At 42.7% G+C, this 12,928-nt stretch overlaps 1 protein-coding gene across 2 annotated transcripts in view; it reads left to right on the top strand.

Moving 5' to 3' along the window:
- The first annotated feature begins 2,235 nt into the window (after nucleotides 1-2,235).
- Nucleotides 2,236-12,928, top strand: part of BLTP3B (bridge-like lipid transfer protein family member 3B) — a 91,808-nt gene continuing 81,115 nt past the window's right edge. The window contains exon 1 of one of the 2 annotated variants that reach the window (XM_023631476.2): nucleotides 2,236-2,834. In XM_023631476.2, the coding sequence (XP_023487244.2) occupies nucleotides 2,791-2,834 (44 nt within the window). In that variant the 5' untranslated portion in view covers nucleotides 2,236-2,790. The remainder of the gene's footprint in view (nucleotides 2,835-12,928) is intronic. The other variant, XM_023631477.2, reaches the window with a different exon arrangement.

Below are 12,928 nucleotides of genomic sequence, written 5' to 3'. Positions count from 1 at the left end.
TTAGCAGCAAGTATTTTTCTAAATCAGAAATTTGACCATCCTCCCTAAATTCACTCACCATGGAAGTCTTCCATGGTTTAACATTGCCTGTGAAATAATGTCCATATATTTGCAATCTCATTGTCTTAAAACCCATCTTACAGTGTGTACTGGTAAATGTTTAACAAGATCTCCAGGAAAAAAAGCCCTGATTTGTAGTGTTTACTACCTTCTGTGGTGTAATACTGTCACCGTGGCTGATTTCAAGCTATCCTGAAGTCACCAAACACCAAACACAGAGCTGGGAAGAGATGCACACAGTTGGTTCGCATGAGCCAGTATGAGCCAGCTTCAGTACAGACTTCTCAGTAAAAGTTCAGACACTATTCACCTTCGCACCATACACTCTCTCCTCTCCCAGGTTTAGCACAATAATCTCAGGTATATAAGTATTACCTCTAACATATGGACATGTACTTTTGGCAATGTATAATTTTAAAAGAGTTAAAAATATGACTGATATAAATACATAATGAACATGTGCAACAGATTTATTTGTCATAATAATGAGTGAACTAGCTTTACACCCTATCTTGTTGGTTCTTGCATTAATTTGTTAATAAATCTTTGATGAACATTCATTATATATTTGTATGACAGTCACGTTTTTAACTTTTTGAAAATTATACTTTGATAATTAAAAAGCAATTAACAAAAGTGTAAACTAATTTAAAACACTGAATTTATGGTGGTTTTATGACATTAGGTGTTCTCTTAATCCAGCCAGAGTAAAATTGAAATCATTACCACGTATTTTCTCAATAAGATTCTATAACTACAATTATTAACCTGTGGTGTTCTTTGATACTTATTACTTTGAAAAGGAATTCATGTTTTGTTCTAGCCACATTAGGCCACTTGCCATTTAGAATCCGTGAACTTTGACACTGACACTTCTGTCCTTTTTCAAAATTGGGTTCCACCTGCCTCAAACATCCTTTTCTGCCTAGCGAATTAATAATAATAGCAACCAGTCTATTGTGTCTAGCACTGAGTACTTTACCTTCAATAGCTTGATTAATCCTCACAACAACCTCATAGGGCTCCAGAGGTTCACTACTTTTCCTATGATGACATGGCTAAAAATCCGCAGAGCTAGGTTTCAAATCCAAGCCGTTGACTTCAGGATCAGTTCTTTTAACATATTAAGCCGACTTATTCTTATCTTTGAAGTAGTATCACCATTGTAAATCCATCTCTGACTTAACGAGACAGAATGAATCACTCCTTCCTTTGTGTTCTCATAGCACTTTGCTTCTGTTTTCAATACTACTAGTGATAATAACAGCATTTATTAAGAGTTTGCCACGTGCTAGACATCTACGAAAACTTTATATGCATAATATCATTTAGTTCTCACAAAATTCTGACCTAACTACTATTATCTCCAATAGATGAGGTAACTGCGGCAGACAGAGATTAAATAACTTGCCTAAATTTACAGAGCCACAAAGTGGCTGAGCAAGCACTTGAACCAGAGTCTAATGACAAAGCACTAAGAATCTACCTTCCATGCTGGGCTGTTAACTCTTTGATGAAAGGAACAGATTTTTGTTCTCGTTTAGGCAACCCTAGATACTTGAACAGTGCCTAGTTTACAGTGCATGATAAACGTTAAGTGAGTAAATAGTCAACTCACATGTACCTTTCTCTTCCTTGAGGAGGGCTTAGGGCTTGGCTGTTGTTGGATTATGTGTAAACTATTCCCGGGCCCTCCCCGCGACGTACCCACACATCTCCTGATACATTCCTCAGAGGCAGTATAATTTCTTTTCCTCTCTTAGACATCACTAGGTGGTCATTTTCACCTGTGAAGAAAGGCGGTTTGGGGCTGGGTGGGGTGGAGGTGCACAACTGTAACAGTTTTGCTCGCCATTTCAGCAATTTCCTTCCTTTCTACAGAAAGTTTTAAGTGAACATTTACATCCTTATTTCTTTAGATACAACACCCTAGTGAAATGGGTAAGGCTGATATCATTAACCTATTTTATAGATGATTAAACTGAGGCCAAAAGTAAGGAAATTATTTCCTCCAGGTTAACACAGCTAGAAAACACTAGCGCCAGGAACTGAATTTAGGCCTTCTAATTCTCAAGGACTCTATTTAAAAAATAGACACGTTGTCAACTTGGCCTTCCCTTAGGATTGGAATAGCCAGAGGAAACATTAAATTACAGCATTTAGCCGAGGGAAAGCAGAATATTTTAGCAAAGGAGAAGAAACTGAGGAAAGAATATGAAGAATAGAGCAAAGCAAGCCGAGCAGTTTGTGAAGTAAATTCCTAGGAAATGAAAAAAAGAAGGGGAGGTGGAAGGATTCAGTGTTAGAGGAGGAACACGACCAGAAGGTCGCGGGAGAGGACTAAAGCCCGAGTTTCTGTGATTGCGAGTCAAAGCTACCAGGACCGCCAGGGCAGAGGACTGCGCCGCCGGAGCCCCGGGCAGAAGTGGCGGGGCGCGCCCCTCCCGCGCCTGCCCGGAGCCTGCGTCGTCCCGCCCCGCGCCCGCCCTCCCCCGGTCTCTTAGGTGATGCTGCAGCGAAGATGGCGCCGGCGGTGGCCGCGGTGTCCTGAGCGCGATGCTCGGGATCCTCGGCGGCAGCGGCGGCGGCTGTGGCCTCGGCCGGGGCCCCAGGTCTCTCCCGGACGTGAGCGCTCAGGCGCCTCTCCTCCGGCCGGGGTAACCCGGACAAAGAGGAGACGGCCACGGGAGAGGAGGCCGTGAGGAACGCGGCGCCTCCCGCCCCGGCACCATGGCTGGGCTTATCAAGAAACAGATCCTAAAGCACCTCTCCAGGTCAGTGAGAGCCGCCGGCGTGGGGGCCGGCCCGCCTCCGCCCTAGCCGGCGCGAGAGGCCGCGGGGGCTGCAGACGTGCGGTGGGCGACCCTGGGGCTCCCCGCTCCAGGCGAGGCAGGGGTCGCGGCTCCGCATCTCCCGTCGCCTGCGGCGCCCGGGGCTTGCCTCGCGAGTCAACCCCCGGACGGGTTCTCCCGCGGCCGGGGACCCCTCTTGGTGGGTCCTGCGCGGAGGCTGGAGGTGGCCTGGCATCCCCCAGGTGCCTGGTGTCTGTGGTGGGATGAACTGGAGCTCGGTGCGCGCCTACCGTCGGAGCAGAGCGACCCCGTTAACCGAGGGCGTCTGGCGCAGTGTGCACTCTCCAGGCTGGGGCTCGTCTTCTCAGCGAAATGTTAACCTTGTTATTGTTCTGGATTCACCCCACCTCGCCGTTCCCGCCCGGAGGCATGAGAGGGTGTGCCTGTTTGCACAGTTAGGATTTGTTTTAGGTAAATAACCAGAGTTCCCAGCTTTGGCAACTTCTTTCTGCAGTCGTTGTCGTCCCACATCCGTCTCACAAAACAGTGTTTGCTATTTTTATGCTCAGATCCATAAATTTAGGGAGCCGAAGCTGTGGCCTGTGGTGATAAACCCAAGATTTGTCATTCTTTCCATTTCATAACGCGGTTTTAGTCAGAAACATGACTCAGTAAAGCTGGCAGTTTGTAACTGCTCCTGGCTTCTCCATGTTTGTCTCAAGAGACAGGCTAGATGTAGGATCTTTTTTTCCAAGTTGTTAACAGCGAATTCAAAGTGCTTGGTTATGACCCTTTTCTCTGTTATTTGTAAGTTAACGATTACTTCTAACTGATTTTAGGAAGAGATTCAGATATAATGATATACTTGAATAGTAAAGACAATTCCTGATTCTCCGGATCGTTGTATACCACAGGTTATATATTGGAGAACAAAATCAATATTTCTGTGATTCAGCAAATATTTTCCTCACTTAAAACATTAAATAAGATATAAACATAGTTTTTAAAAAGTAACAGATTGTGGCAGCATTTATGAATATACGCTTCTTAATATTACTACACGTAAATTGTGTATGTGGTCCCATACCGAGTTATCTCATTTTCGAAGAAGGTTTTATCTTTATTTTTTATTTATTATTTAGGTAAGGTCTGACTTGTCAGATGTCCTCCAGCCTTTCTCATACTCAGGTCTATAAGAAAATTCAGACCTACAGGAAATGATTTGATGTGTATTCTCTCACCCTCCCAAGGATGATGATGCATAGCTAGTTCCATTATAGATGCATAGGAGAAAAGTTTATTCAATCAGTGAGTGCTTTATGGCTTTAGAGTTTAATTCTCTTGTAGAACTCCGGTTGAGAAGGACTCTTAAAATTTAATAGCAAAGATAATGGCTTACTTCACAAAATAGACAATACCCACATATTCAGAGTTGAGTCTTTAGGATTACTTTTTAATCTGTGTGATTTCTAAAAGCTGTGTTGTAAATAGTAATGAGGATTTTTTTTCCAGAGGTGACATTTTGAAACATTTGAGTTTTCAGTTATTTCATAGTTCAAAACTTCCTTAATTCAGATAACTGAAGAATATCAAATTCATGTTCTTTTTTTTTTTAAAGATTTTATTTTTTTTCCTTTTTCTCTCCAAAGCCCCCCCGGTACAAACTTGTATATTCGTAGTTGTGGGTCCTTCTAGTTGTGGCACGTGGGATGCCGCATCAGCATGGCCTGATGAACAGTGCCATGTCTGCGCCCAGGATTCGAACCGGTGAAACCCTGGGCTGCTGAGGGGAGCGCGAGAACTCAGCCACAGGGCTGGCCCCTCAAATTCATATTCTTGGTTAATCTATTAATCTTACTGCTATTGCTGTCATCTCCTAAGAAAAATACAGTTATTTCTAAATCTAAAGGACAACAATAGACTAAACAGGGTGGGTATTGTGATAAATTACAGTTAATCAAGTAGGGATGAACTTTTGAAATTACCTGAGTAAAGCTTAATTTTACAAATTATCCAGTAATGGAAATGTTACTTTGTTGATCTAATCATCTGGAATACAATCTAATACAGTTTAACAGGAAATACTTAGAACAGATTACTTTCCAATAATAGACATTCATGTGGCCAGTGAATGCGACTTATGGCACCTTCTTAAAAGAGGACTTACCTGACCATACTTTTCTCTGTAGCACTCATCTTCATCTGTCACAATACATATTTATTTATTTGCTGTTTGTCTTCTTCACTGAATGTAAACTCCATGAGGGCAGGGATTTTTGTTTTGAGTCTAGCATAATGTAGACACTCAACAACTATTTTTTTAATATTTATTTTTAAATGAGGCAAGACCGTAAGCCACCAGTATTACCACAGATACTAGGTATGACTAGTTTTCTTGTGGTTTTAGGAAGCAATGGGTAATTGAATCATTGAATAAATGCAGTGCCTTCAGTGTTCTGGAAAGGAAGGACTAGGAAAATGACCTAGGGGTTTATGTAGGGGTCTTCCATTAAGGAAAACTGTCTAGGAACCAACAGTAGAAAGAATGCTTACACTGAACCTTGCCCAATGGTAAAACTGTAAGATTAAAACCAGTGTTACCTGAATATAGACGCTTGAGAAACTGGTATATTGGAAAAGTATGAAAAAGAAATTATTTTTAAGAGATTAACAGATACTTTAAGTAAATACTGAACTATTTGAGAAGTGTAAATCTATAAACTTGTTCCCTGCCTAATTGGTGTTTAGTTTGTATCCCAGGCATCTCTTGCACTATTTTTTTTTTCTGCCTTATCTCCTCAAACCCCCCCGTACATAGTTGTATATCTTAGTTGCAGGTCCTTCTAGTTGTGGGATGTGGGAGGCCGCCTCAACGTGGCCTGAGGAGCGGTGCCATATCCGTGCCCAGGATCCGAACCCTGGGCCACCGCAGCGGAGCGTGCAAACTTAACCACTTGGCCACGGAGCCGGCCCCTCTTACACTGTTAATAAAAAGTTTGTGTGCTTGGAACTGATCTGAAACTGAACAGAGAGAGACAGACAGACAGAGACAGAAAGAGGGAGTGCGCGCGCGCGCGTGTGTGTGTGTGTGTGTGGTGGGGTGGGGTGGGGATTGGAGTAGTTACATTTTAAGAGAAGTGAAACAAGAACTTTTGAAGGAGAAATTACCCTGATCTTTCATGCTATAATGCTCACAGAATATGTTTTGGAGGCTTCTCTAGGAGAGTATTTTTTCACAAGGGAATGGAAAATTCTAAAGAAAAGTTACAACAAATGTGAGAAAGGAAATAAGAGCAGGAGCTACCTTTCAGCTCAAGGCCTGTTACTGTGTGTACGTGAGTGCTCAACCAAAGGCGAAGAGGGGGAAAATAGAAGCTGGAAGTGGAGTATATTTAAGCTAGGACCTGAAAAGGGGTAGGGAAGATTTATATACAAATGCTCCTCCCTCCTTGGCTCAGGACCTGCTATGCTGGGCACAGGGTTTACTGGGGCATAGGACAGACATAACACCACACCTGGGTGGAGTCTTTATATAGTTTAAAGCCGTGGTTCTCAACCAGGGGTGATTTTGTCCCTCAGGGGACATTTGGCAGTATCTGGAGACATTTCTAATTGTTAGACTTGGTGGGGGCGGTGGGTAGAGAGTACTGGCATCTATCTAGTAGGTAGAGACCAGGGATGCTGCTAAACACCCTACAGTGCACAGTTTCCCACAACAAAGAATTATTTGGCCCAAATGTCAATACTTTTGAGGTTAAAAAACTGGTTTAAAGTATACATATGTGTGTCAGATGATTGAACTAGTGTACTGTGCCAGTTAAGTTTATTTTGTCAGCAAACACCTGCTCTGTTTATCTTAGGTAAAAAGGGAAACGTAACAGGAAGTTATTGAAGTGGGTCATAGAATCAGGGGAAGGGTAGGAACTAGCCAGCTCCTAGATCTTCTGGAAGAGTTCTTGGACCTCAGCATGACTGATATTTTGGACAAGATAATTCTTGTTGTGAAGGTCTGCTCTATGCATTGTAGGATGTTTAGCAGTATCTCTAGTCTCCACCCAATAGCACTCCCAGAGTCTTGACAGTGAAAAATGTCCCCAAACATTGCCTGTGTCCCCTGAGGGGCTAAATTGCTCTTGGTTGAGAACCACTGCTTTAGAGTACTGTCCCGTCTCTTACAACTCCCAATCTGTGAACTTTGCCATCAAGTTTCAGATTCCTGGAATAGAGAACCTGTTCGGCCCAGTTCTATTTATCCATGGATCAGTTGTTACTGAACCCAGGTTCATTTTTGCCCGTTGCCCAGAAAGCCAAACAGCAAGACGATGAGACTGCTACAGAGAGAGGGTTTAATTCACAAGGTAGCTAAGTGAGGAAGCAAGAGCGTGAGTCTCAAATCCACTTCCCCAAAAATAGGGACTCAGGGATATTTATGGGGTAGGGAGGCAGGGTCATCTGAAATGTGGAGATAGATGATTGGAGGTGAGGTAATTCATCTGCGCAAGAGTTGTCAGACTTCATGGCTCTTCATAGGACGCATGTTCACAAAATGGTGGCATTAGCGAGATCCGAGGGTGGAGTTTTTAGCCTCTTGACGTCAAAAGGTCACTTATCAGACATCTGCACAGGCCCAGTTGATGGGTTGGTGGTCTCACCCTGCCTGAAGTAGACAAGGGGTTCTAATTCCTGAAAAACAGCTCAAACACCCATTACCATGGTGATCCACGCTCCAGGGAGATGTTATCTATAGGAACCCAGTGGGAGTGAGATAGCATATTGCCTAAACAGCATGGTTACCAATGAGTGGGAAAACAGCTAAAAGCTATAATCAGTAAGTGCAAAAAGGAAAGAAAACTTTAGTTTATAGCTACTTAATCATCAATGGCTAACTGTTTGCCAGTTTCACAGTTAGCAGTGGCGGAGGGTTATACAGCAAAGATATGGTCATGGGGAGAACTCTTTTGAGGCAGGCTTGCTGCTCCATTTGGTGTCTTTATTAAGCACTGAATTAAATTCGATTTCAGAGGGCCTCATTTGCTATGTTAAGGAAATTGAACTTCATCCTGGGAGGTGACTGCTAGTAAAGAATTCCAGACAAAAGAGGGACATGATCATTAAAGATGCCTGGTTTTCAGTGTGGTTTTTGGAGTACAGGGTTCAGGAGCAATTGTCTAGGATGGAAATATAGCGTCTCAGAGGGACTCTGATTAACTTAAGTAGAAAAGTAATGTATTGGGAGGATATCAGTATCCCACAGAATTTATGGGAAGGTTAGAGAACCAGACTTGGAAAGGGACTGGATCCAGGCCAACTCCAAGGATTTAGGTAGGAGAAACTACATGACATTGATGAGGACTTTTAGGCTGCTTAATTTTAAAACGGTTTATGATGAGGACTTTTAGGTTGCTTAATTTTAAAACGGTTTATGATGAGGATTTTTAGGCTGGTTACTTTTAAAACTGCAGATGAGAAGCAGGCTCCGAGGACTGGAATTTTGCTTGCCCTTTTGAGACATTTGCGTTTGTGAAGGAAGGGGGGATGACCTTGTAGGGACCTGAAATTGGCCACCCCAGGATATGTCTCTTTGGCATCAGGATTGTTTTGGGCTGATTGCTTTCGATAAACTGGGACAGGGAAGGAGGCTCTGGGGAATGGAACTTGCCCTTGTTGGGACACATTTACATTTGTAAGGTAAATCTCTACCTGTAAAACGTGCCTCCCTCTCTGTACCAGGAAGAAGAGGAGAGATGACCTTGTCCCTAGAAGCTCTTAATGGGGAAGGCAAGAACTTAAGTTGGTTGCTGTCTGGCAATCTCATGTAACTGGTTTAGGGTGGTGGCGTCTAACCTTTCTAACCTTTACTTAATCCGATTTGATTCTTGTCTAAAAGTCATGAGATCACCCAATGACCAGACCCCACCTGCACTGATACCATTTTAACTTTTTTTTTTCATGTTCTTTCCTTTGTCTTGTAAAGAGATGAATCATATACCTATGCCTTAAATTTAGTTCCAACTCTCAACTTGGGGCAGCAGCAGCTCTGCCTGCCCATGGGTCCTGTCCCCATGCCAGCGGCGGCAGCAGCAGCTCCCCATGCCAGCAGCATCTCTGACTGCCCGTGGGTCCTGTCCCCCCGCAGCAGCCTGACTGCCCGTGGGTCCTGTCCCCATGCCGGCAGCAGCAGAAGCTCTGACTGCCCATGGGTCCTGTCCCCATGCTATTCTATTCTCTAAATAAAAGAGCACTACTGCCAGATCTTAAGAGTCTAAGAAATCTTTCTTTGGACTCCTTGGCTCACCGACCCCGCATCAACATGATGTGTTCCCTAAACTAAGGGGAAGCAACAAATAGAAAGGTAGGGTGGCCTGAAAAGATTGTTGAATATTTGGATTATTTGTTAAGGAGATTAGGAAGAGTTGAGCACTTGTAGGAGCTTGTGACTGAATGGCAGTGTGACAAGAGGGTTTAGATAGCCTCACAATGTATTTATGGGATGCCTTAGGCTGTGTAAGGAAGGAAAGGGGAGGGCAGCAGCTGATAGCCTAGGGAGAAAAGGAAAGAACCATCCTGAGATTGGAAATTTTATCTAGGTGAAAGAGCAGTTGAGAAAAACAAATGAGGGAACTGGAAGGATTGGAAGTTTTGTCTGAAAAGTTTCGTATTAAAGTTTAAGATTTTAGAGGTAGAGTAGGCCTAGTTTAGGGCGAGGTCTTGTTACCAGTTGAACTCTCTCCCCAACCAGGGAGAGACCTGAGGAAGGGTCTCTTGCTCTTCTTGGGGTTCTTCCTCTGTTTGGTGTCGCAACTTTGAAAGGAGACTGAAGCTGAGCTTTCAATAGCACAAGCTTTATTGAATCGTCAAAGAATGTAAAGTGGGAACTAAGTTTACAAATGAATGTCTCAGCTCCTGGGCGATTAAGCAGCTGTTATAATGGGTCAGGGTAATGAAGGGGAGCAATATTCGTGGATATTCTGGGAGCTGGGCAGGCTTTTTTCCCGGGTAACAAGGGTGCCACTCTTTGCTTTCCTTATGTGGTTATATTGTGCGGTTGCCATGGCAGTTGTAAACTGTCATGGTGCCGGTGGTTGTGTTCCATAATATGGTAATATATTACATTAAGCGTATAATAAGCTACCTGGTCTATGTCAGGTCAAGTCAGACTGCCATGTTGCCTTCAACCGGTTTTAACTGGTTTTGACTATATGCCTCCGCAGTCTCCTCCTTCCTCTTTTTGTGGTTTCCTGTAAGCTAGAGAATGGTGTTAGTCTTGTTCCCAGCAGGGTTGCAGTTAATGTCTTATGGGGTCGGTGGGCCAAGTAACAATATCAGATAAGGCCATGGAAGTGAGTTGCTGAAGAGAAGTTAAGGTGCCTGTAATTGGAGATGAATACTGCTAGGTCTGTAATTGTTCCTGCATTGGACATTCTTAAAAGGAAATACAACATAGATTAGACTGTCAGAAATTATTTTCTCAAGTGATAATTTTATATAATTATTGATAGGCTAATTATTTACATCTTTCGCTTTTACAGTAAAGATCAATAAATAATTTTTGAGAGTTTATGTATACCAGGTTCTTGAGCACTGGGCATTAGAGATACAAAATTGGATAAGACATGGTCTCAGCTGTTGGGAAACTTCAGTGATTCTATTCTGGCATAAGAAGCATGAGTAGGATCACTAAATGTAACCTATTTCTAGAATTATACTGCCAGAGGAAATTTGTAAAATCTGGTTTACTTGGATCGGACAACTGGGAAAAGATTCATTAAATATTACCTTTTAGGCTTATAAATAAATTTACCTTTATAAGTTTGGGGACTTTTTTTAAAGTAATTTTTGGTTACATAAGTTAACGGTATTCTTAAATGTTATTATTATTCTAAAATAATCTCCAATAATGTTGATTTGGACACTAGGTATACTAGTTGTTTCTTTTCTTTTCTTTTCTTTTTTTGAGGAAGATTAGCAGTGAGCTAACATCTGCTGCCAGTCTTCCTCTACTTTGTATGTGGGATGCCTGCCACAGCATGGCTTGCCAAGCGGTGTCATGTCCGCACCCGGGCTCCAAACCAGTGAACCCTGGACCGCTGAAGCGGAACGTGTGCACTTAACCGCTGTGCCACTGGCAGGCCCTACTAGTTGTTTGTTTAGCAAATATCTACTGGGTGCTACTTTGTACTAGGTGTTGGTCCATACTGCTGGAGCAAGAATCCCTGCCCTTGATGCAGTTTACATTTTAATCAGAGGAGGCTAATAGTAAATAAATAAGTGAAGTATGTTGTATCAGTTTGTGATGAATGCTATTGAAAAAAATACAGGGAAAGGGGATAGGAAGTGCAAGGCAGTGGGGATGGAGTCTGCAGTTTTAAATCTGGTGATCGAGAAGGCTTAACTGAGAAGGTATTTGAAAAGAAATCTGAAAGAGGTGGTGGGAACAAATGCAAAGATTCAGAAATGGAACCTTGCTTGTCATTGTTGAAGTATATCGAGGTCACCAATGTAGGTGAAGTGGAATGAGGAGTCAAGTGAGTAGAGGAAGATAAGATTAAAGAGAAAACAAGGGCTAGATCTTGTGGGGCCTTTAATGACTTCGGCTTTTACCCAGAGTGAGATTGGAAACCACTGGAAGGCTTTGAGCCAGGGATCTCAATGCAGCCTTGTGATCCTAAATAAATAATAGGAGGGCAAGAGCAGAACAGGAGCCCAACTGAAAGTGCTAACTATCCTGGTGAGAAAGATTAGCCTGGATCTAGGAAGATGCAGTAGAGTTATTGAGATGTAGTTAGGTTCTAGATGTATTTTGAAGGTAAAGCCACAGGATTTGCTGATGGATAGATTGAGAGAAAGAGAGAAGTCATGGATGACTCCATAGTTTTTGACATAAACCACTGACAAGATGGAGTTGCTCTTAACTAATTTGGAGAAGATTGCAGGAGGAGCAGGCTTATGGAAGATCAGAAGTTTGGTTTTGGATATGTTAATTTGGATGCCTGTGAGATATCTAAATGGAGATCCCTTTTATTTGTGAACTAATTTAGACTACACATGTTTTAGTCTGGCAATGACAATGTCAGTGTTTTTTGTGTGGTTATCTTTTGGTTTATGCAAAAGATAGTTACGACAAAGTGAATTGTAAATTGGATTTTAGGGGTTGGATTTTTTTTTCTTTTTCTGCTGTTAAGTGCACTTGTAGAAGCATCTGAGATTGAGCAGGTGCCCATTTCTTTCACATTAATTTCCACCTAAAACCAGATATTGATTTTTGCAAAAGTTACTCTCAGGAGATTGATTTGAAAACTTCCGGTGAAAAGCAGGTTGGATGTTTGATCCATTGGATATTGTAATATGACCATCCTAGAATCAGAAGGGATTTGTTCCTGTCTCAGAGAAGGAAATCATTAGGACAGTGAGATTTGTGACTTACCCAAGGTTTGACAGGTAGTGTTGTTACCGCACAAAGGGCACAGTCTGCTTGCCGCCAGACAAAAGCCAATTGTCAAGAGGCAAATGGTGGCAGAGAAAGGGCATTTTATTACAGCTTGCTAGCAAGCGGGAAGATTGCTGACTAATGTCCAAAAGAACCATCTTAAGGGGGCCACAGAATCTTGAAGCAGTTATTATAGGCCAGTAGGTCATAGGGGAGGGAATTCGGAGTGTTGACCTAGGAGACCAGATCTTTCAGTTTTCACTGATGATGGCTATCAGCATAGACTCTCTGTTTGAGGGGTCATCACATTTCTAAGGAACTCAAAAGAACGAAGTCATCGTCTTATCGCAGCAGGGAGGTACATGTGCAAGCAGGGGTCATAAAATCTACGGAGCAGGTAGATAGATCTCCTGGAGGGTGCATATCTAACTGGGTTAGTTAGTCAGAGGTCATTCAAAGTTACGTTATGGTTTCTCTTCTACAATAGGGCTTCCCTTATGTCAACCTTGTGTTGAGCTGGCAGTGTTGAGTGGTTAAGTCACTGACCCAGCACCTTTTAATTTGTTTGTTCTGTGTTACCTGCCCAGACTGTTGTTCCCACCTAACAGTTTGCTTTTCTTTCACTAAGTTTTCAGCATTTCCTTTTTTA

This window comes from Equus caballus, chromosome 28 (assembly GCF_041296265.1).
Source record: "Equus caballus isolate H_3958 breed thoroughbred chromosome 28, TB-T2T, whole genome shotgun sequence".
Lineage (NCBI taxonomy): Eukaryota > Metazoa > Chordata > Mammalia > Perissodactyla > Equidae > Equus > Equus caballus.
The sequence above is the reverse complement of the archived record's forward strand: the minus strand, read 5'-3'. Positions and strand labels throughout refer to the sequence as shown.